At 42.9% G+C, this 25,703-nt stretch overlaps 1 protein-coding gene across 2 annotated transcripts in view; it reads left to right on the top strand.

Moving 5' to 3' along the window:
- Positions 1-25,703, top strand: part of LOC101464205 (contactin associated protein family member 5) — a 138,374-nt gene that overhangs the window by 51,835 nt on the left and 60,836 nt on the right. For both annotated transcript variants that reach the window (XM_076874660.1, XM_004571566.5), the window contains exons 4-6: positions 4,582-4,729; positions 22,298-22,501; positions 22,845-23,029. In XM_076874660.1, the coding sequence (XP_076730775.1) occupies positions 4,582-4,729; positions 22,298-22,501; positions 22,845-23,029 (537 nt within the window). The remainder of the gene's footprint in view (positions 1-4,581; positions 4,730-22,297; positions 22,502-22,844; positions 23,030-25,703) is intronic.

A 25,703-nucleotide genomic window follows, 5' to 3' on the forward strand; every position in this document is an offset into this window, starting at 1 on the left:
TTCCTGACACCATGACACCCCCCTCCTCCAATCCCTCTCTCAGCAGCAAGACATCTCCCCCCCTCCCCTCTTCCCAAACATCTCCCAGTGTCACAGTGGATCAGGTCAGGAGACAACTGAGGAAGCTTCGCCCCAGAAAGGCAGCAGGCCCAGACAAGGTGTGTCCTAGGATGCTAAAGGCGTGTGCTGCTGAACTTGGGGAGCCGCTACAACGAGTCTTCAACCTCAGTCTGCGACTGGGGAGAGTGCCCGCCCTATGGAAGACATCCTGCATCGTCCCGGTCCCCAAAAAGAACCGGCCCAATGAGCTGAATGACTTCCGACCGGTGGCACTGACGTCACATCTTATGAAGACTCTAGAGCGGCTCTTCCTCAACCTCCTCCGACCACAGGTACAACATGCCCAGGACCCACTACAGTTTGCATACAAGGTGGGTGTCGGAGTGGAGGATGCCATCCTGTACCTCCTACACAGAGCCCACTCACACCTGGATGGGGGAAAAGGCACGGTCAGGATCCTGTTTCTTGACTTTTCCAGGGCCTTTAATACCATCCGGCCCTGTATGCTTCAGGAAAAACTGAACAGGATGGAGGTGGACCCCTGCCTGGTGGCTTGGATCTCCGACTACCTCACCGACAGACCACAGTACGTCAGGCTGAAGGACATCACGTCTGACACTGTGGTCAGCAGCACAGGAGCACCACAGGGAACTGTGCTGTCCCCTCTTCTCTTCACCCTGTACACCTCTGACTTCTGCTACAACTCTGAATTATGCCACATTCAGAAGTTTGCAGATGACACGGCCATCATGGGGTGTATCTGGGATGATCAGGAAGAGGAGTACAGAAGTCTGGTGAGGAACTTTGTCGCATGGAGTCACACAAACCACCTGCAACTCAACACCTCAAAGACTAAGGAACTGGTTGTGGACTTCGGGAGGTCCAGAGAAGGTCCACTGCCGGTTCAGATAGAGGGGGAGGAGGTGGAGGTGGTCAACAAGTACAAGTACCTCGGGCTGTGGGTGGACAATAAACTGGACTGGTCATGCAACACAGAGCACCTGTATAAAAAAGCCCAAAGCCGACTGTACTTCCTCAGGAGGCTGAGGTCTTTTAACATCTGCAGGAAGCTCCTGAGGATGTTTTACCAGTCGGTGGTTGCTGGAGTACTTTTCTATGCTGTGGTGTGCTGGGGGAGCAGCACAGCAAAGAAGGACTCATGCAGGCTGGAGAAACTGATCAGGAAGGCTGGCTCTGTGGTCGGCATGAAGCTGGACACTCTGGTGACAGTGGCAGAGAAAAGGACACTAAAGAAACTGCTGGACATTATGAACAATGCTGGGCATCCTCTGCACACGGCCATAAACAACCAGAAGAGTCTGTTCAGTGACAGGTTGCTTCTCCCAAAGACAAGAACTAACAGACTTAAAAACTCCTTTGTCCCACACGCCATCAGACTGTTTAACTCCTCTCTGGAGGGGAGAGGGAGGGGAAACAGGAGGACAAAGGAGGGGGGAACAACTAAGCTGTAGTGCCTCTGCACCTCACTGTGCAATACCTTGTGCAATACTTTTGTAAATAGTCAACAGTGCAATAGACTCAATACTTGAAATGTGCAATTCACTTGTATTTTTATTTTTATTCCTATTTATTCTATTTATCCCCTTCGTATATTTTATTTATATTGTCTCTGTATTTATATATATGTGTGTGTGTATAACTCTGTAACTTCTGTCGGTGCTGTGCTTTTTTGGAAATCGAATTTCCCAGAGGAACCCACCCGAGGGATTAATAAAGTTCTATCTTATCTTATCTTATCTTATCTTATCTGTGACAGGCTGATATCTGCTGATACATCTGTGATAGGCTGATATCTGCTGATATATCTGTGACAGGCTAATATCTGTTGATATCTGCTGATATATCTGTGACAGGCTAATATCTGTTGATATCTGCTGATATATCTGTGACAGGCTGATATCTGCTGATATATCTGTGACAGGCTGATATCTACTGATATCTGCTGATATATCTGTGACAGGCTGATATCTGCTGATATATCTGTGACAGGCTGATATCTGCTGATATATCTGTGACAGGCTGATATCTGCTGATATATCTGTGACAGGCTGATATCTACTGATATCTGCTGATATATCTGTGACAGGCTAATATCTGTTGATATCTGCTGATATATCTGTGACAGGCTAATATCTGCTGATATCTGCTGATATATCTGTGACAGGCTAATATCTGCTGATATCTGCTGATATATCTGTGACAGGCTGATATCTGTTGATACATCTGTGACAGGCTGATATCTGTTGATACATCTGTGACAGGCTAATATCTGCTGATATATCTGTGACAGGCTGATATCTGCTGATATATCTGTGACAGGCTGATATCTGCTGATATATCTGTGACAGGCTGATATCTGTTGATACATCTGTGACAGGCTAATATCTGCTGATATATCTGTGACAGGCTAATATCTGTTGATATCTGCTGATATATCTGTGACAGGCTAATATCTGCTGATATCTGCTGATATATCTGTGACAGGCTAATATCTGCTGATATCTGCTGATATATCTGTGACAGGCTGATATCTGTTGATACATCTGTGACAGGCTGATATCTGTTGATACATCTGTGACAGGCTAATATCTGCTGATATATCTGTGACAGGCTGATATCTGCTGATATATCTGTGACAGGCTGATATCTGCTGATATATCTGTGACAGGCTGATATCTGTTGATACATCTGTGACAGGCTAATATCTGCTGATATATCTGTGACAGGCTGATATCTGCTGATATATCTGTGACAGGCTAATATCTGTTGATATCTGCTGATACATCTGTGACAGGCTGATATCTGCTGATATATCTGTGGGCTCTAATGAATGAGAATATTTCATAATTAACTGTTATGTAGGGAAAAATCACTGTAGTTGCAATACTGGCCCATGCAGAGCCAAACTATTCATACACAGGAACCTTCTCATTTAATAAGCAGTAGTTAGAAGTGATTAGCAGATACAGTACTATGTATTTTGCAGCAGATGCTTCCCCTACATGAGCTGGTTCTGGTTTCTTCCTGTTAACTGGGAGTTTTTCCTTCCCACTGTTGCCAAGTGCGGGAGGATTGTCTGATTGTGGGAGATTTAGGTCTTTACCTTATAATATGAGGCGACTGTTCATAAAATTTAATTTAATTTCTTACTTTGGTAATTCTGAAGGAGGCCTTATAACTATTAAATCTGTATGTGATACTTGTATGGTTGTAAGTGGGTAGTCAATAGTGAATTGAATACATTATTAAGTGATGCTAAATATTTGATATCCATATTCTTTTAGAAGCTGATGATGTTGAATGCAGTGTAACTGTTCTGCAGCACAGAGCCTCACAGGCTGTGTGTGATGAACACACCTGACTCCAAGTAAAACAATAAAACAACCAACATCAGAACACGTTTCATGTTTGTAGCTGGAAGCGTTTACAAAAGCAAAGTTGTGCGAGTGTGCGCAACTTACTGACACACATTCTTGTGGCAATTCTGTTTCTTCCAGAAGCTTCCAGTGCCAAGCTGAGGTAACACATCTGCTTTTGCCAGATGTGTGAGCCCCAGTTCCATTTGTTAATCCCTCCTGTGCTGATGTGAGCGCATGTGTAAATAAGCCAATCGCGTACCTGCTTTAACATTCAGCCACGAGGCCCCCCTCGGTGCACGACTCAAAATGAGGAAGCGGTTGCATCAATCACAACAACAGCCTGAACCCTCTCACTGCTGTTTTGATTATCGACCGCGAAGCAGCATCGCGGCGTATTTGATGACGCCTCTGCTGTGGCGCGCCGTAAGTGTCGGACGGTCATTTGTACCGCAGGCCGTCGCTTCTCTGTAGTCGTGGAAAGCCGAATGATCGGCTCGTCTGATTGTGCACAACTGTCCGCCCGGAGCTCCTGTCAATGATCCGTCTTTTTTGGTGCTTTGTTGTACTTATTGATCTGATATGTCACCTGTCTCGAATCGGTTATGACGAAGCTGACGATCAGTCATTTGAGAGGAGGAGTTGTTTGTCTCTGTTTCCATCTCCATATTTCACTCGCTCGGTTCTTGTTTGTGTCCCCTGGCGTTGTCTGGAGCTGAACGTGAGGGAGGAAAAGAAGGATGACATATCACATCGGCACTGAGAGGTTTTTGTTTTTAGCTCTGCAGGGGAAAACACAATATCAGAACCCTTATTTTGCCCCCGGCTGCCTCAGTGGTCATTTTATCTCAGTCTCACACAGAACACCAACGATTCTTATCACTTTACATCAAATAATATGTTAGGATATTGGATAGGAAAAAGATATTGCCCTTGGTCTATCCTAGTCAGCACTTTGTTGCTGTCGGGGCTCCTCTGGGATTTAGATTTTTATTCTTTTTATTTTTGAAGTGTGCAGTAAAAGAAGAACTTTGCTGTGTCCTGGTGAAAATCTGATTCCTCACAGCAGACATGAGGTCACGTGCTGTCTCTGTGATTTACATCAGAATTGTTTCAACCAGAGTCTGTCTTCTCTCACCTGCAGAGGTTTGTCGGGAACGGGAACTCGGAGAGCGTCGTTCAGAACAAGCTGTCCCACCCTGTGAGGACACGCTTCCTGCGATTCGTCCCCCTTGACTGGAACCCCAGTGGCTGGATGGGCCTCAGGGTGGAGGTGTACGGGTGCTCCTACAGTGAGTAACACTCAGCCTGCAGTTAATCCCATGGTATCAAAGTCTGCACTGACCCTCTCTAGTCACACTGCGTGTATCGATTTATTTATTTATACACTTGGTTTTGTAGCGTAGGACAAATACTTCAAAATGTATGATGCTGGATTCTTGGAGTATTTACTAGCACAAGGAGCATTATTGTAATTATTTTCATTTTAAAAGCATCAGTGTTTCAAAAGCACTTTACGGAGCTTTGGGACCTGTGTACAGATCAGTGATTTAAACCTTCGCCCTCACAGCTTTGGTCTGCTGCCACTGTTAGCTCTTCTATTCACAAGTTTGACAGTTGAAAATTCTCTTTCCAAATTTGTCTTGCCTGTCACATTTTCATAAAATGAGGAGTGTCCCATGTTTTTGTAGCTTAAATTTACAGAAGTTTCCAAGGTTTAAATGCACCACAGGAAGACAGCCTTGCTGTTTTTTAAACAGGACCACTATGTGGATATATTGACTGAGTGTGCATGTGTTTCCTGATAAGCTTTTGCCCTTTTGTTTGGGATTAAGAGGTTTTGGAATGAATGTGAATAAATGTCACCACAAAGCCACACAAACATACCTCGCCCTGCCAATGGGCGAGACAAGGCAGCACTCAGAGATCTCCAGTGCAGTAGTAAATAGTAAATGGAATGGTTCTTATATAGCACTTTTCTGCTCTGAGCTCTCAAATCACTTTACATCACACATTCATATTGTACAAGCACTTTTTTCTATGCTTTTTCTGTGTAAGTGCTTTCTATCTAACATCCACACACACTCACACTCCGATGGACGCAGCGCAGAGCAACTTGGTACTTAGTATCTTGCCCGAGGATATTTGGCGTGCAGACTGGAGCAGCCAATAATCGAACCACAAACCTCGGCATTAGTGGAGCATCTGATGACCTGTCGATGCACCATTCTGGACTGCTCCAACAACACATCTGTAAGAGTTCAAATATCTTACAGTTTTCAGGTTGTTGTGTCTCTCTGTGTGGGCTTTATGGGACAAGCGCTCTGTGACATTTAAACCTGTGACACACACTGATAGCAGAGCAGCACCACCCCTGAAGGTGTGAAACTTGGTGCTTTTAGCTGCATCGGCTTATAATATCTCACACCAAGCAAACACTAATGAAAGCATCTGTATAGAAAAGGCATTGTGTCCATTATTGGTATTATTGGTATATAATCATTGTGCAACAGTCTTTTAAAAGCAAAGCAATGACTTGTGATTATAACAGAAGCAAAAATGAACACAGTGCGTTTTATATATCTTGAACAGTCAATAAAAAGCACGTAATGGGGATTCACTGGTGCACCTCGCCCACACGTTGTGAAGCAGCACTAACTAGATGAGCCAGTGAATTACTGCACACTGGAACACCATCAGAACAGGTCATGGTGAACAGTTTTATGATACCGACCACCTCAGCAATGTTGGAGAAGTGACTGCCTCATACAGCGCAGTACAAATTAAAGCTGAAATCTGAAGATTTAACTCCTGCAGGTAAGTGGTTCTGGTGGAGTGGCATGCCTCGGAAACTGAAAACATGCACTTTTGGACCCAACCCACACGTTTTGCTTGCATAATTTAGGTCTACTTTTTTTCCTTTTCACTGGATCTCAACCTCGTTGAAGACCAATGGAAGATTTTAGATGGATGTCTCAGACAGCCGTAACTACCATCATCTGAACACCAAATAATAGTATGTCTTTGTAAAAATGTTCCTTTCCTCCTGCAGACCTTTGGAGAGTCACTGTGGGGCATGATGATCCAACGCCTTACCAGACATTTTGTATTTCCTGCGGTTTTTCGTACTGTAATACTCTGAGTCATTAAAATCGGATGAGTGTAGCAGTAAGGAATTACAGATTCCAAAAGCTGCACAGGACAAGCTCTCTGGAACGGGCTCACCTCAGTGGAATCACATAGCTATTATCAATACTATCATTTCCACCAGAGTTTTATATTCGTGTTTATATATGCGGTTTATATATCCATGGGTTATTCTAGTGTATTGTGGTGACATTAAATTATAATAAATTGTGCCAAATGGCACAGGTTGCTTTGTCGTATGCTTTATCATTGTCTGTTGTTCTTTATAGAAGCGCATTATTCTCCTGACACTGAGTCACTGAGGTTTTATGTATCCAGACATAACAGAAACCATGTGCTGCTTGCCAGGCTCAGATGAACAAAACATGGCATTAGACCGTATTATTTAGCTGCTGGACAGATGGCTTCACATCTAACACTAGAATACTTTAGTATAAAGAGGAGTTCATGTTCAGCTCAATGACAGTAAAAAGCCCAGGTCCTGTGGGTTCAAAGCAATACCAGTTCCCACCACTCCTCCATAACTCCTCCATAAAATCTTCCTCCATGATCATGATCATGCCGGTGAGGTCTGGATGCTGGATGCTCTGATCCTACTTTAACGTATTTTTGCTTATTTTTTGCTATTTTCTGTTGCTATCTGCCTGATCTTGCATTATTGACATTATTGTAATTACACATTTACAATACAACAGAGATACTCTCATTTCTACTAGTCCATAATATACGTACATTTCATCGTGTTTAACTCTGGTTAAATCTGGCCAAGCGAGTGCCGGCAGGAGAACAAAGGACGTGACCCAAAGCGAAGGCTATGAGGGAAATGAGCCAGCATCAGGAACAGGCTATGGGTTCACACACAGCCTTGCTAAGTATCCTACTAGCCAATGTTCAGTCCTTCCAGAACAAGCTTGACAACCTCAAGGTCCGTGTCAAGTTCCAGAGAGACATTTGGGACTGCAGCCTCCTGAATAAAAACTGGCATTTCTCCCTTTACGTGCTCTGGCTCACCCAACCTTTTTTTTTTTTATTATTTCTGGGTTTTACCGTTTACGATGCGGGTTACAGGCATTGATTAACACAATCTGCAAAAAAAACCAAACAATCAGGAGTGACCAGTAGCCAGATTATTGATTTTAAAATTTGAGAATTAAATTCGCCTTATGTTATTCACGTATGCTGTTAACTCCTCCATCCTGTAAATCTCTAGTGTTATTTCCCACCACAATGATAAAGTTGGTACATCTTGTAATAACCATTTCTTTGTTATACATTTTTTACTTGCAACTAGCAACATTTATTTTTTTAATAATAGATTGGATTCATATAGCGCTTTTCAAGGCACCCAAAGCGCTATACAATGCCACTATTCATTCACTCTCGCATTCACACACTGGTGGAGGCAGCTACGGTTGTAGCCACAGCTGCCCTGGGGCAGACTGACAGAAGCGAGGCTGCCATATCGCGCCATCGGCCCCTCTGGCCAACACCAGTAGGGTAAAGTATCTTGCCCAAGGACACAACAACCAGGACAGAGAGCCTGGGGATCGAACCGGCAACCTTCCAGTTACAGATACGCTTCCCAACCCCCTGAGCCATGGTCGCCCCTAGACCATTCCTGTGGCGTACATCCAAAAAAATTGTTTTCATTCCAAAAGGGAATTTACAGTTGAAAATTTTTTGTAGTGTTTCGTGAACGTCTTTCCAATAAGTCCTGATCAAAGGGCAGTCCCACATTATGTGAGTGTGGTGTGCTCGTTGGTGTCCACATTTTCTCCAACATACAGGGGGATTCCCGTCATAATGAGTCTTTTGGCAAAGGGTGATAAAGAACCTTATCATAGTTTTCCATCCAAATTCCCTCCATCTTCGTGAGGAAGTGCATTTCCATTGTCGTTCCCATATTTGAGTCCATTCATCCTTTGTTATGCACACTCCTCCCTCCTCCCATAATCCGGTCGTTAAGTCTGACGTCACTAGCCGTGTCTGGACCTAAACTCCGCTGCAGGTCCATAAATCAAACGATCACTGTGGCATTACTGAGAGTTGAAAAACTGTCTAAAGTCTTTCATCTTTAATAAAATGATCAGCGTTCTGCTCTACCAGGTGTAACAATTGAGTTTAACATCCAGGCATCCATGAAAACGGAAGTTATGACATTTAACGGCGTTAGAAGTTAGCAGGGAGTTAGCTCGCTAGCTTCCATCTAAATACAATATAGCATGTCCTGACTGCGGGGTTTTGGAAACAAATTCAAACGTAAAGCTCTGTTATCACTTCCAGCATAAATGAAGACAGAAAACTAAACAGCAGTGACGTTTGTAGGGTTACTGAAGTTGGGCTAGCTGGTATATAATGATGTGCTAGGTGACCGCTAGCGACACAGCTATGTTAGCATAATATAAACAAGCTAACCTTTTTTCCACTCGATAAAAGTTAACGTGAGTGTTCTCGGTGGTCAGGAACAAATGTAATCGCATGGCAGGATGCTGTAAAAGGACCAAACTTCAGCCAGGAGAACAACTGAGATAATCCATCCACAATACGAGGTTAGTCATTCATATACTGCTGCATGGGCTGGGCTGTAGTTACATCCTAAGGTTTTAAAAACTGAGCTTAAATAAATGATTAGCGGTAATAAAAGCCGAGGGAGGTCACCAGTGATCACTGACTGTTTTAGGAGCTTTTTGAGATCAAATAGAAGAAAATACAAAACATTAAACATGTTAACAACACAAAAGCCATATTAAACGCAGACTACTTTAGACCCGGAAGTAGGATTCGTCACGTCATCACTGAACAACCGGATATCTTCACATATTCAGTTAAGTGAAAAAGCTTATTTGTAAGAAATGTATACAAAAAGGAAATTTTTATTTTTTATTGACACTATATGCCTTTTTAAGCATAGTTATCAAATCGACATTAGTGTTCAACGCCACTCTGATTGTTGTCTTAATATGATGTCTTATTTGCAAGTATCGATAAAAATCCTGCCTTTCGAGATTGTATTTTTGTTTCCGTGTATGAAAACTAATTAAGTTCCCATCTTTAATCAGACTATCGAATGTAGGTAATCCTTTAGCAGACCAACTTTTAAAACATGAGTCCAATTTATTTGGGGCAAAATCAGTCATATGCATACCATTTAAATAAAGCCAAGTCCTGTTCCAATTTAAATTCCCTCACAACATTTCTCCATACATTAAGTGTACATTTCACCCTTGTCTATATATTTTTGAATGTTTAAGTCCATCAGGACAGCTTGTATTGGAAAAGAAAACATGCTCTCCTCAATATTTTTCCATTGTGCTTTATAGCTTATATCACACCAGTTAATCACAGTCTTCAACTGAGCAGCCCAAAAATAATTTTTCAGTGACGGCAGCTCCTCCTGTGTTTTTTTTTAAAACAAACCCTTGGTCTCTTCCCTCCCCGTATAAATCGTGATATAATTTTGTCCCATTTGTTAAATTGGCTTTGATCAATTTGTATTGGTAGTGTTTGGAATAAATACAGTAATCTTGGCAGAATATTCATTTTGATGGATTCAATTCGTGAGTATAAAGTTAGAAAGGGAATCTAACTTTCTAACTTTATACATGATATCAAACATGTTCCATCATTTGATATCATCCACTATTCTCTTCTGCAGGGAACCAAAATTCTCCTCAAATAATTTAGTTAGGTCTTTAGGTATGACAACTCTCAAGTATTTCAATGATTTTCTTGCCATCTCATTGGATATTGAGCAACCAAGTGAGCTGGGGGGCTATAGTTATAGTTAAGTATTTGAGTTTTGGACATATTAATTTTATACCCAGAAAGTTTCCCAAATTTTTGGCATAGATTCATCAGTTCAGGTAGAGAGTTTGTGGGCTGTTCTAGGTATATTAATATACCATCTGCATAGCAAGCAAGCTTATGTTCCTGTTCTCTAATGTTTATTCCCTTGATGTCTTTGTTTTGTCTGATTGATTGTGCCGGAGGTTCTAAGTATAATGCGAATAAAAGTGGAGACCAAGCGCAGCCTTGTTTATTTCCTCTTTGCAGAGCGAAGCTATTTGAGAGATAACCATTAACTTAAATTCTTGCAGTAGGGTTAGTATATAATGCCTTCACTGTATCAATAACTCCATTATGTAAGCCAAATTTGTTCAAGACTTTGTAAAGAAAGTCCCAATTTACAGAGTCAAAAGCTTTTTCTGCATCGATACTCATAAGCATGGCTTTAATTTTAGATGTTTGTATCTGATTTATTACGTGAAGAGTTCTGCGTATATTGTCCTGTGTCTGCCGATTTCTTATGAACCCCGTTTGGTCATTACTAATTAGGTTGGGTAAAAATTCTTCCATTCATCTGGCCATTATAGAGGTAAACAGTCTGTAATCTATGTTGAGGACAGAGATGGGTGTATATGAGCCACACTCAGTTTTGTCTTTACCTTCCTCTGGGATAGCCGAGATGATAGCCTCATTCCAACTCGGTGGGATTTGTGCTTTTTTTAACGCCCAGTTGAAAGTAGAGAGTAATATAGGGATCAATTCCTGTTTAAATTCCCGATACCACTCTGCGGTATAACCATCGGAGCCCGGTGACTTGTTTGTTTTTATTGATGGCTTTCATGAGTTCAGTTTCTGTCACTATCATTATTTTATTTTGTTCCTCATTCAAACTTGGTAGGTATAAAGAATTCAGAAAATTGTCAATTTCGTACTCAGCTCCACCTGGAACCTTAGCGTATAATGTTTTATAAAATGATTCAAAGGCTTCCTGTATCTTACGTAGATTAGTCATCATGTTTCCAGTCTCTGGGTGTTTAATTTTAGTTATAGTATTCTCTACAATTTTCTTTTTAAGTTTCCATGCTAAGATTTTCATTGAATTTTATCCACATTCATAATATTTCTGTTTCAAATATAGCAATTTTCTCTTTATCGCTTGTGTATTCAGCTTATTTATTTCATTTCTGATTATTGTTAGTTGTTTTAGAGTGCTGGTTGAAGGCATTTGTTTATGCTCACTTTCTAATTGTTTTTGAGTCTTTTGTAATTCTGCCATTTTTTTCTCTCGAGCTTTTTTCTGAAAAGAGGCAAATGCTATGATCTCCCCTCTTATGAAAGCTTTTAATGCATCCCATAGTATTGGAGGTGACACTTCTCCGTTATCATTTGTTTCAAGGTAATATTTGAGTTCTTTCAATACTTCTTTTTTTTAAATTTTACATCTTTAAGCAAAGATGAGTTCAATTTCCATGTTGATGTTTTGGGGTATACGTTTAAATCAATTGTCAGATACAGTGGTGCACGGTCACTCACAGGGAGTGCAGAATTATTAGGCAAGTTGTATTTTTGAGGAATAATTTTATTATTGAACAACAACCATGTTCTCAATGAACCCAAAAAACTCATTAATATCAAAGCTGAATGTTTTTGGAAGTAGTTTTTAGTTTTAGCTATTTTAGGGGGATATCTGTGTGTGCAGGTGACTATTACTGTGCATAATTATTAGGGAACTTAACAAAAAACAAATATATACCCATTTCAATTATTTATTTTTACCAGTGACACCAATATAACATCTCCACATTCACAAATATACATTTCTGACATTCAAAAACAAAACAACAACAAATCAGCGACCAATATAGCCACCTTTCTTTGCAAGGACACTCAAAAGCCTGCCATCCATGGATTCTGTCAGTGTTTTGATCTGTTCACCATCAACATTGCGTGCAGCAGCAACCACAGCCTCCCAGACACTGTTCAGAGAGGTGTACTGTTTTCCCTCCTTGTAAATCTCACATTTGATGATGGACCACAGGTTCTCAATGGGGTTCAGATCAGGTGAACAAGGTGGCCATGTCATTAGTTTTTCTTCTTTTATACCCTTTCTTGCCAGCCACGCTGTGGAGTACTTGGACGCGTGTGATGGAGCATTGTCCTGCATGAAAATCATGTTTTTCTTGAAGGATGCAGACTTCTTCCTGTACCACTGCTTGAAGAAGGTGTCTTCCAGAAACTGGCAGTAGGACTGGGAGTTGAGCTTGACTCCATCCTCAACCCGAAAAGGCCCCACAAGCTCATCTTTGATGATACCAGCCCAAACCAGTACTCCACCTCCACCTTTCTGGCGTCTGAGTCGGACTGGAGCTCTCTGCCCTTTACCAATCCAGCCACGGGCCCATCCATCTGGCCCATCAAGACTCACTCTCATTTCATCAGTCCATAAAACCTTAGAAAAACCAGTCCTGAGATATTTCTTGGCCCAGTCTTGACGTTTCAGCTTGTGTGTCTTGTTCAGTGGTGGTCGTCTTTCAGCCTTTCTTACCTTGGCCATGTCTCTGAGTATTGCACACCTTGTGCTTTTGGGCACTCCAGTGATGTTGCAGCTCTGAAATATGGCCAAACTGGTGGCAAGTGGCATCTTGGCAGCTGCACGCTTGACTTTTCTCAGTTCATGGGCAGTTATTTTGCACCTTGGTTTTTCCACACGCTTCTTGCGACCCTGTTGACTATTTTGAATGAAACGCTTGATTGTTCGATGATCACGCTTCAGAAGCTTTGCAATTTTGAGACTGCTGCATCCCTCTGCAAGATATCTCACTATTTTTGACTTTTCTGAGCCTGTCAAGTCCTTCTTTTGACCCATTTTGCCAACGGAAAGGACGTTGCCTAATAATTATGCACACCTGATATAGGGTGTTGATGTCATTAGACCACACCCCTTCTCATTACAGAGATGCACATCACCTAATATGCTTAATTGGTAGTAGGCTTTCGAGCCTATACAGCTTGGAGTAAGACAACATGCATGAAGAGGATGATGTGGACAAAATACTCATTTGCCTAATAATTCTGCACTCCCTGTATGTCTATTGTACCCATCTCACATGATTGGATTTCATCCCTATCTTTTCCAAACGTCATGAAATAATCTATCCTTGTATAAAGGGAATGTGGAGCTGAGTAATGAGAATAATCTCTCCTTGTAGGGAAACGATTTCTCCATACGTCAATTAAATCTACCTCTTCATAAAGTGCAGAGACTCTTTTATACAAAGTACTTGATTCCAGCATTCTTCTATTAGAGCTATCTAAATCCAGCCACAGGCAAATATTCAGATCGCCGCCACAAATCAAGGGGCCTTGGGTTTCTGTCACCATTATATTAATAATTTTTTTAAAGAAACTCAGGTCACTTCCTTGTGGTGCATAAACATTCATTAATGTAACCAGATTACCATCAACCGTTCCCCGAACCAGTATAAACCTCCCCTCCTTATCCTTAATTTCAGACAACTTTTCAAAGTTTAGATCCCTAGAGATTAAGATCACCACACCTCGCCTGCGGCCAGATTTGTATGATGAGGAGAACATGTTTGTAAAGCCCATTCTCTTGAGTTTTCCATGTTTATTATTAGTCAAGTGGGTTTCTTGGAAATATACGATTTATGCTCAATCTTTCTTCATTTTAGTTAGAAATCTGCTTCGCTTAATAGGATTTGTAAGCCCATTTACATTAAAAGAAATAACCTTAATCCCTTTGGCACTCACTTTTCATAAAATGAAGCATCAGAACTTGAATAACTTATTGACTGGTCAACTCCCTCTGAGAACCCGAACAATGAAAAATAATAACTGCTCAAAACCAAACAGAAAAAGAAAAACGTGATTCCAAGGTTGGGGTCATTCCTATCAGACCCTGGCACATATGTTGTGTAAGTCCCACCAGCAGGGGGAAGCCTCTCCTTGCTAAAGGATAAGGGCCCCTGATTTCACCTTTAAGGTGCATTTCTCCATCGTCTCTCTGATAGTCTTAACTATCCATCTAGTAAGGGGAAGGTATCTATTGTCTCACCCACTTTGACAGAGTAGTATATCCTCATTGGTCTCCTGTAATGGAGGGGGAGCACCTCCTAAAAATCTGAAGATGCTCACGAATCCCCTGGTTCGCATATCCGCAGTCGCCTCCTCCTCCGCCGAATAGAGCACAGTTCCATCCCGATAGAAAACCCTCAATTTAGCAGGATAGGGAGTCTGAAATCTTATGTTCTGTTGTTTCAAAGCCTTTTTTAGCTTCAGCATAGTCCTTACGTTTCCACAGGATGGCTGGGGCATTGCACTCGGTCTTCCACTTTCGCGATACGGGTCTCTGCTTCGGTTATCTTATTGTTGACTCTGACCAGGTCAGACTTGAAATCTTGGAACTCTCTCCGGAAGTCCCGTATTTCTTCCAGTATCGTGGTTAAAGCATAATCTTCCTCCGCACTAGCCATAGCATTAGCTTCGTGTCGAGGTGGTGACGCCACTGCAGGAATCCCTTCATTTGTACGTTCCACATCCACGAGACCAACTGCTCCACTGGCGATGCCATACCACAGCTGCTACACACAACCCTGTGCCATTTGGACCCTATGTCCTGTTTGTGGGCTACAGTTCTGCATTCAACACAATAATCCCCGCAAATCTTTTCACCAAGTTGAAGGATCTAGGTCCTCTACCAGAGGCCTGGGAGCTTGAGGGTCCTGCACAGTATCTTAGCTGGTCCTAGGACTTCGCTCTTCTGGACAGAGATCTCCGATGTTGTTCCTGGGGTCTGCTGGAGCCACTCGCCTCGCTTGGGAGTCACTGCACTTGGTGCTCTGATTACCACTGGGACCACTGTTACCTGGTGGTGGCTGTGGCTCAGGTGGTAGAGCAGATCAGCTACAGGTTGGTGGTTTGATTCCTGACTCCCCCAGTCTGCATGCCAAATATCCTTGGGCAAGACCAAGGATAACTAATCCCAAATTGCCCTCCGATGCGTCCATCAGAGTGTGAATGTGTGTGAATGTTGTTTAGTTGCACTTCAGTTTAGAAGTGCTTGTATGAGTGTGATTGGGTGAATGAGGCATGTTGTATACAGCGCTTTGAGTACTCCGGGAGAGTAGAAAAGCACTATATAAGAATCAATCCATTTACTTCACCAAGGGCTCAGAGAAGAGCCCTTGGACTGGACAACCTTGACCCAAAATTAAGGCCATTACTGGTGCCAACTGCAGCCCCATAACCATCAGGAGGCATCTGAGACTGAAGGGCTTCAAAAACAAAAAACGTCTTCAAAGGCCGCGTCTCCTTGAACGCCACAGATCTGACCGTTTGAACTTTGCAGGAGAGCACCAAACATGAGAAATTGAAAGGCAGAAGAAAGTTTTATTCTCTGATGAGAATAAATGTAACCTTGATGGTCCTGATGGTTTCCAACATCACTGGAATGACAAGCAGATCCCACCACAGTGGAGGGGGCACCATAATGGTCTGGGGTGCTTTTTAATTCAGTGGAACAATCTAGCAGGTGGTGCAGGGGCGTCAAACAGCTGCGGGCTATGTCCAGATGTTGCAGAGAGCCTTGCTCATGACTGAGGGCCCTCGTCTGTGTGGTAACCACTGGGTTTTTCAACAGGACAACGCTACAGTACCCAATGCCCACTGGACAAGGGACTTCTTCCAGGAGAATAACATCACTCTTTTGCACCATCCTGCGTGTTCCCCTGATCTAAATCCAACTGAGAGCCTTTGGGGATGGATGGCAAGGGAAGTTTACAAAAATAGACAACAGTTCCAGACAGTAAAAGCCCTTCGCGCAGCCATCTTCAACACTTGAAATGTTCCCATCACCTATTGGAAACTCTTGCATCAAGTATGCCGCAACAAATCTTTGAAGTAATCAACAATAGCGGTGGAGCTCCTCATTACTGAGTTCATGTTTGGAACTCTGATTTCTGTGTTGGGGGGGGGTTTCCGGGATTTTTTGGAGGTGTGGTCTGAAACTTTGGAACAGCCTGCTTCAGTTTAAACGTTGTTTTCAATAAATTGCTCAAAAAAATATTTTGTCTCACTCCCATTTCTTCTTGTTGCATTTGAAGCTCTTCTTAGAATCTTGTTAAGATCCAACCATGTAAAACGTGATTTTTTTGCCAAGTGGTCTTAAACTTTTAATTGAGACGCTATATATTGTCAACCACCTCCTCTACATGGATGACATCAAGCTGTATGCCAAGACTGTATGAAACATCGATTCACTGATCCACACCACCAGAATATACAACAAGGACACTGGGATGTCATTCAGGCTGGAGAAGCCGCATGATAACAACGAGAGGGAAAGTAGTCGGAACTGAGGGGACCGAACTACCAGAAGGCAGCATTGCAGACATCATGGTAATCAGATCCAAGTACCTGGTGATCCCAAAGGTACAAGGAAACTACAAAGAGGCCGCTAGAAAAGCTGCAACCACCAAGTACCTGCAGAGGGTCAGGCTGTGTCCTGAGGAGTCAGCTGAACGGTAAGAACAAGATCCGGGCTATCAACACCTACGCCCTGCCCGTGATCAGGTACCCTGCTGGGATAATAAGCTGGCTGAAGGAGGAGATAGAAGCCACTGACATCAAGACAAGAAAGCTCCTGACCATGCATGGAGGGTTTCACCTAGGGGTGGGTGGTATGAACGGTATACGGTAGAAACTATATAAATTTGGCCAACGGTAGAGATTTTGACTATACCACTCTACCGCGATAGCGCATGTTGATGGTGTCATCAAGCAGAGCCTGTTTTGGTCGAAAGCATTGCAGCGGCTGCAAACAATATCATCTGCAAATTATGCCGGGTGACAGTAATAGCAAAGAGACGAAGCACTTTTGGAAGATGGGGAAAGCCAAAAACTGCGCTTCCTCCACTTCGCTACCATTGATACATTAATGCAGTATTCTATCACAGCGGCTCTATTCCCGTGTTGTTGCAGTGCATTAATGACTAACCTCGTACTGTGGATGGATTATCTCAGTTGTTCTCCTGACTGAAGTTTGGTCCGTTTACAGCATCCTGCTATGCGATTGCATTTGTCTCTAACAATCAGGAACCTTCACGTTAACTTTTATCGAGTGGAAAAAAATTGGCGTTCATCCTCCAGCTTCACTGTGCTAATGTTATGCTAACGTAGCTGTTTTGCTAGCAATCACGTAGGACAGGACATCATTATATACAAGCTAGTCCAGCTTCAGTAACCCTACAAACGTCACTGCTGTTTAGTTTTCTGTCTTCATTTATGTTGGAAGTGATAGCAGAGTTGTACGTTTTAATTTTTTCAGAAATCTCTCAGTCAGAACATGCTACATCATGTTTAGGTGGAAGCTAGCGAGCTAACTTCCTGCTAACTTCCAACTCCGTTGAATTGAATAAATTCTGTTTTCATGGATGCCTGGATGTTAAACTTAATTGTTCCACCTGGTAAAGCAGCAACGCTGATCATTTTATTAAAGGTGAAAGAATTTAGACAGTTTTTCAACTCTCAGTAATGCCGCAGTGTTTGTTTGACTTTGGGACCTGAAGTGGACAGAGTTTAGGACCCAGATTACTCTGCGAGGTTCCTGACTACGGCAGCTGTAATGCTCCGACAATCCATCAGGCGGTGCGTCTTCGTAGCTTACCAAAGTCGGACTAAAACATTTTTGGACAGATTTCTACGCGCCATGTAGCACATAAAATCGGTTCGAGGTCAGTAAGCACAACCAGAATTCATACATAAGGCACACTGTCGCTTTTGAGAAAATTAAAGCATTTTAAGTGTGCCTTGTAGTGTGTAAAATACGTTATACAGAAGAAAAGAATATATCGCGATATATATCGTTACCGCACATGCTTCAAATTATACCGTAATATGGATTTTAGGCCATATCGCCCAGCCCTAGTTTCACCCCAAGTCCAGCACTTGGCTGTACGCTAAGTGGAAGGAAGGAGGCCGGGGACTGGTGAGTGTCAGCATGAGACAACGACAATCCACGATGTTCAGGAGACGCCCACTAGGGTGGTGGCAAATGGCTGAGCTAAGATCCTGTGGGACTTCAACATACATACGGGCAAAATGGTGATGGCTAACCAATCAGACATAGTAGTGGTGGACAAGAAGAGGAAGATGGCTGTAGTGATAGATGTAGCGGTTCCAATTGACAGCAACATCAGGAAGAAGGAACATGAGAAGCTCGTGCAGTACCAAGGCTCCAGAGAACAGCTCGAGAAGATGTAGAGGGTGAAGGTAACAGTGGTCCCAGTGGTAAAGGTTTGAATCATATCTATCTATTAGACTCCAGTTTACCCAAGTAAATGGGAAACCTTCACACATTAATTATGGAGTTCCACAGGATCCTACATTGGGGCCAGTTCTATTTACATTATATTATTCTTCCCTTAGGGAGTATTATTAGATATATCATACACTTCCATTACTATGCAAATAATACCTACACGATAGCCATGATGCACAGTTTTGTCTATCTATGAGGACAAACACAAATTAGTTAAATTGCAGGAATAACTAAAAGCAGGGGTGGAAGAACTCAAGGGCTGGTGTCCTGAACGTTTCCGATGTGTCCTTGATCAAACACAGCTGATTTAAACAGCTGAATGACCTCCTCAACATGTGTCTTAAGTTCTCCAGAGGCCTGGTCATGAACTTATCATTTGATTCAGGTGTGCTGACCCAGGGTGAGATCTAAAACCTGCAGTCTAGAGTTCCCCATCCCTGCATTAAAGTATGATCTGTATGACCTCTGATTTCCAGCTTCTAAAATAAAAACTGAGGTTATTGGAGTAATTTTTGACCATGCTATGTCCCTACATAGCAAATATGCAGGGATGCTTTCTTGTATGTACACAATATCTCTAAAATTACAAACATCCTGTCTTAGAGTGCTGCAAAAAACAGTTAATTAAAGTTCATTACTTCTAGATTTGGACAATTATATATAATCATTATCAGCTCGTTCTAACAGCTCCATGTAAAGACTTCACAATACTGCAATAAAGGGACTGACGGGGACAGAGACATATTATATTGCTCTCATATTAGTTTCTCTTTAGTGGTTCCCTGTTAAATCTACAATGAAATGTAAAATCCTATATAAAGTACTCACATACAAGGTCTTGATTAATCAGGTCCTATCATATCTTAAAGACCTCATAGTACCGTATCACCCCCGATAGAGCAGTTTCCTTTCAGATTGCAGGATTACTTGTAATATTTAGTATTAAGTGGAAAGGAAGGCAGAGACTTCAGCCCCTTTTTATGTGAAACCAGCTCCCAGTTTGGATTGGGGAGACAGACATCCTGTCAACTTTTAAAGTTCAGTTTAAATAGTTTCTTTTGGATAAAAGTTTTGGTAATGGCTGGATCAAGTGACCCTGAACCTTTCCTTCGATGCACTCCAAAAAACATTTACCTCTTTTAACTTTTTATGTGTTTATAAAGCATTTTAATCATTAGTTATTATTATTCTCTGGCTTTTTTGCACAGTGTGTCTTTTGTCATTTCTCCCAACCCTGACCGATCACAGGGAGTGTTTCATTTCTGCTGATGCCAAATACTTGCTCATAGAGGGTCCTCTGATAATTGGGATTTTCTCTCTATTATTCGAGGCTTTTACCTTACTATTTTTGTTATCTGGTGCTGAATGAATTCAGCTGAACGAGCTGGTGGGGCCGAGTTGCCTTTTTATTGTGTGGACACATACTAAAAAACATGTTTTATTTGCAGAATGCCAAATGCCTGAACCCAAGAGAGGCTAGGTACCAGTTGCTATTTAGTTGGTTTACCTTCATAATCACGTACTGTGCAGGTTTCCAAAATATTAACCTGAAGCTCTCGTCTGACAGTTCTCCACAGATTTCAGCTTTCCTGAACCAAGATCCTTCCTCACTCTTTCAGTGCCATAGAATATATCTTAGCCTGGACAGTACTAAATGTGCCAGGAGTAAAACTGGAACTAGTAGGTCAGTTAGTAAGTAAGAGTAATAAAATTTCATTTGTTTAGCACCTTTGATAACAATCACAAAGTGCTTCACAGAAAATAAAACATGAAAACAAAAATTAACCAAAGCCAAGTTTAAAAAGATGAGTTTTTAGCTGTTTTTTAAAAAGAGACCACTGAGTGCACAGATCTCAAGCTCAAAGGGCGAGAGCTCCAGTCTTGGGGCCACAGTTACAAAAGCTCTGTCACCTGTCGGTAGCAGCCTCGTATGATGGACAACCAGCGAGCCCTGATCACATGACCTCAGGGACCTGCTGGGGAGGTATGGATGTAAAAGAGCTCTGAAAAGAACTCCAAGATTCCTGGTAGGAGCACAAACGGACTTTGGTTTTCTCCTCATTATGTAGAAAAAAGTTATCAGTCATCCAACCTCTAATGGAGTCTATGCACCTATGCAAAATCTGTAGTTTGGAAACATCTTGGGGCTCAAAGGAACCCACCCAGTGTCTCAGCCCATCTAGCAAAATGTGATGATCAACAGTATCAAAGGCAGAGGTCAGGTCCAACTCAGCAAAACGGAGCATTCTCCTCATCACATCAAGACATCACTGAACACTCTAAGAAGTGCAGTTTCAGTAGAGTGGGCTCCGCGGATGAATTTATGCAGAGTGTATCCAGAACAGTTATAAGCTGCGTAGCCACAACCTTTTCTAAAATCTTAGCAATGAATGGGAGTTTTGAAATTGGTCTATAACTGCTAAGCAGAGAAGCGTCAAACTTGGGTTTTTTGTTGCAGCTGTTCCTCTTCCTGTTCCCTATTGCCGTATTGGCACTTACAGAACCTCCGATTTTTTTGTGGCCGGCCTCGATCGGAAGTAACAAAGTCATACTAGCCATCATATACAGATTTCTAAGAGACCTACTGTCATTGAAACAGCAAACTGGTTAATCATGTGTTCCAGCTTTATGGCATTCCTTGTGGCATTTAATGGAGGTCCCCTCTTTGTCTCTCAGGTCTCAAAAATCTTTGCAAGCTAAACTTAGTTTGATCCTTAATCTAATGGAGAAATGGTGAAAACTAGAAACAGCATTATGGTGTTTGATGTTATCAGATCCATGGTCCTGGAGCTCTCATTTGGCCTGGTTAGAATATCTGCATAATACATTTACCTCCTCTGCAACTGGTCACTGCTCTTCTAAAGCCTCTTAAGCCTCTTAAAGCTTCCATTGTTCCCCATTCTACAAGGCAGTGACTGTCCCATCGGTTTAACACTATCTTTGCCAACATGTGCATGGAAGCAGGCTATCGCAGTTCTTCTTCGAACTGCTGAACAAAATTGCCACCCTGCAGACAGGAGGAGAACCCTGTCTGCCCAGTATGTTCCAGAACGTTTGGCTTCCATCAATGGGACATTACGTTGATGCACCTTTTAAAATGGACAGAGCAATAGATTACCTGTATCCATGATAATCACTCAAACTTGCACATTTCTCAAATAAAGCCAGTGTCTTCCAGTCTTCTGCCCACACTCCACTGAACCACTCTCTCTTTTTCTGGATAGCTGCCTAACTGTCTGCTGCTCGTTCAAAGCCGCTGTTCTGGAAACTAACAAGCAAGATGTCAAAATGACATTAAAAATACCTCTTCTGCCATTGTTTACATCCTCCGATGACCTCCCTGCTCGGTACCAGTTGGGAAAATGTATTCCTGTCGTTTGATTATCTTTACGTAAAACGTTTAAACCACCAAGTTGTCTGAGTCTGCTCTCAGGTCCAGTTCATGCTGAAAATATGACAGTATCTGCACTGTGATTTGTAAGATGCACATGAGCTAAGACAACCAAATAGATATTAGACACACTTTAATTGTCCTTTACTTACAGTCACTGACGTAATACTGACTCTAGAGTTGATCCTTTTCTTGTAGAGTCATACGTGGCAGACTTTGATGGCAGAAGCTCATTGCTGTATCGGTTCAACCAGAAGTCCATGTCGACGGTCAAGGACGTGATCTCTCTGCGCTTCAAAAGCCATCAGGCCGAGGGCGTATTGCTGCATGGAGAGGGGCAGAGAGGAGATTACATCACCCTAGAACTTCACAGAGGAAGACTGGACCTCTACCTCAACTTAGGTGAGCTCTGTTTTTCCAGTGTTCCTGTGGTCATTGACGTGTCATTGCTAGAGATGAAGAGCGTGAGTGTGTTTGAGGGGATATGGGGCCTTTAGAGGAGATATATTTTGGAGGATGTCTTTACGATTAAGTTATCATTGGCTCAACCTGAATGTATAATAAGCTCACTGAATGTGAAGAGTAGTGCTGTTCCTCACAAACGATACTGAAAGGTACAGACCAGCTTGGCTTTGTTGAGAGAAGTTTGAGAAGCAGTGCCTACTTCCACCTGTACATACACAAATACAGCGTCATTACTGGAGATGTGTCTGCTCACTGTCTTCTTGGTCTTCTGTTTGTAAAGATGATAGCAGAGCGAGGTTCAGCAGCCATCGTGTTCCTGTCACTGTGGGCAGTCTGCTGGATGACCAGCACTGGCACTCGGTTCATATAGAGCGCTTCAACAAGCAGGTTAACCTCACAGTGGACTCCTACACACAGCGCTTCCAAACCAAAGGGGAAGGACACTCACTGGAGGTGGACTACGAGGTGAGTCCATGTGCTGACTGGATTACAGACAGTGGAGGTTAGACAGCAGTTAATGGATTTAGCTGCTGAGGATGAGACAACCCTGTCATTATTAAAGCACTGATGAACTGTGCTCATGGTGCTAAACAGACTCTCGCCTGAGTATGTCCTGAAAGAGGCTTTATTTGAAATAATCATTTGAAAAACAGAGAGAAACAGAAATAGCAGACGGGTCATTTTTGATTCCTCAAAAGAACAGCTGCCTGCCAAGAACGCTGGCAGCCTCTGCAGACCTTTACACAGCATTTAACATTGTGTGACTCTGCATTGTATGCTGTGCAAACAGGGACATTTTGCTTTAACCCCCAAAGACCTTGGATACATTTTAGCAAAAAAAAACCAAAAACATACCTAGATTCAGTCGGTAAACGCTTCACAACTCTGCAGCCGAACTATACAACCTTGGCCTCTCTGGACACGAGACAAATGGCCCCAGAAACTGTCCTTCAGTCTTATTAAGATTAAAGTGTGAGCAACAGCCTTATGACCGAGAAAATATCGATGCTATTAGTGTGTTTAAGAAAAGGTTTAGCTCTACCAGATTTGATGCTTCACAAATCACAATTTAATCACAGCAGTACTAGGGGGTCTTATTATTGTAGCATACGGAGAGCTGTGCAGACTCTGCTTGGTTTGTGTATTAATAAGAGATACATCCGTGTCCCAGTACTGGGACTGGCGGACTTAAGTGATTCTAACTTTATTTATTGTAAACCCATTCAAGCCATTCATGAACAGAATGTTCATCCTCAGTACATCTGGAACAAAACCAAAAACCATACATGCAGTGGAGTCTAAACAAAACAGAAAACAGTCCAGGGCCTTGGCCAGGAGGACAAAACTAGCAGGAGGCTGACACAGAGGAATTCTGGAGGATGACTGGGAGGCCAGCAGCAGAGATCAACTCTTGATGGAAAAGACGTGTCCTATCTGGAGACTTGGCCAGAGATTACCGATGACTGAAGAGGTCGGACTCCTCTGGTGGCTTGGCCGGGAGCCGGAGGCGACATGGGAGGAGACCGGACTCTTCTGGAGACATGGACAGAGGCTGCCACTGCGACGGAGACCCTCTGGTGACAAGGGCGGAGGTGGCTTGGATGGAGTCTGGCATCCAAGTCCATGCCAGGCTGATATGTCCAGGTGACTGGACAGGACAACAGCCACAGTGAAGATAATGGAGCCACTTAGACAGGTTGATCAGCGTCTGAGGCAAGCAACCGAGCTGGAGTCCCACCTTTTGTCCAGGGCAGAATGTCGGCAACGGCATGCATGGAGGAGACTCTCTGGAAGCCAGTGATGGGACACCGCAGCAGCTGCACAGGTGGCCGACCGCCACAGCGAGGAGTTACTGGCTCAGGCTTTGGCTCAGACAGAGCAGGACTGAACACAGCAGGCTGAGCGGGGCCCTGTGGCTCGGACAGTACTGGCTTGGGACGCTCAGGGTCAGACATAGACAGATCAGGGTTGGCATGAAGAGATAAATGCTATAGAGGAATATGCAGTGAGGCAAATTCACACGAACCCAAACATGTTCATGTGCAACTCTGGGAAATGTAGTTGATCGAGTATAGGAGGCTAAACCAGCGGCTTTTGTCTGCTTCTGTTGCTTTGAGGAACAAAGTTCATATACAGTGGGGCAAAAAAGTATTTAGTCAGCCACCGATTGTGCAAGTTCCCCCACTTAAAATGATGACAGAGGTCAGTAATTTGCACCAGAGGTACACTTCAACTGTGAGAGACAGAATGTGAAAAAAAAATCCATGAATCCACATGGTAGGATTTGTAAAGAATTTATTGGTAAATCAGGGTGGAAAATAAGTATTTGGTCACCTCAAACAAGGAAAATCTCTGGCTCTCACAGACCTGTAACGTCTTCTGTAAGAAGCTTTTCTGTCCCCCACTCGTTACCTGTATGAATGGCACCTGTTTGAACTCATCATCTGTATAAAAGACACCTGTCCACAGCCTCAAACAGTCAGACTCCAAACTCCGCCATGGCCAAGACCAAAGAGCTTTGGAAGGACACCAGGAAAAGTATTGTAGACCTGCACCAGACTGGGAAGAGTGAATCTACAATAGGCAAGCAGCTTGGTGTGAAAAAATCAACTGTGGGAGCAATCATCAGAAAATGGAAGACATACAAGACCACTGATAATCTCCCTCGATCTGGGGCTCCACGCAAGATCTCATCCCGTGGGGTCAAAATGATCATGAGAACGGTGAGCAAAGATCCCAGAACCACACGGGGGGACCTGGTGAATGACCTGCAGAGAGCTGGGACCAAAGTAACAAAGGTCACCATCAGTAACACACTACAACGGCAGGGAATCAAATCCCGCAGTGCCAGACGTGTTCCGCTGCTGAAGCCAGTGCATGTCCAGGCCCGTCTGAAGTTTGCCAGAGAGCACATGGATGATACAGCAGAGGATTGGGAGAATGTCATGTGGTCAGATGAAACCAAAGTAGAACTTTTTGGTATAAACTCAACTCGTCGTGTTTGGAGGAAGAAGAATACTGAGTTGCATCCCAAGAACACCATACCTACTGTGAAGCATGGGGGTGGAAACATCATGCTATGGGGCTGTTTTTCTGCCAAGGGGACAGGACAACTGATCCGTGTTAAGGACAGAATGAA

This window comes from Maylandia zebra, linkage group LG16 (genome assembly GCF_041146795.1).
Source record: "Maylandia zebra isolate NMK-2024a linkage group LG16, Mzebra_GT3a, whole genome shotgun sequence".
NCBI lineage: Eukaryota > Metazoa > Chordata > Actinopteri > Cichliformes > Cichlidae > Maylandia > Maylandia zebra.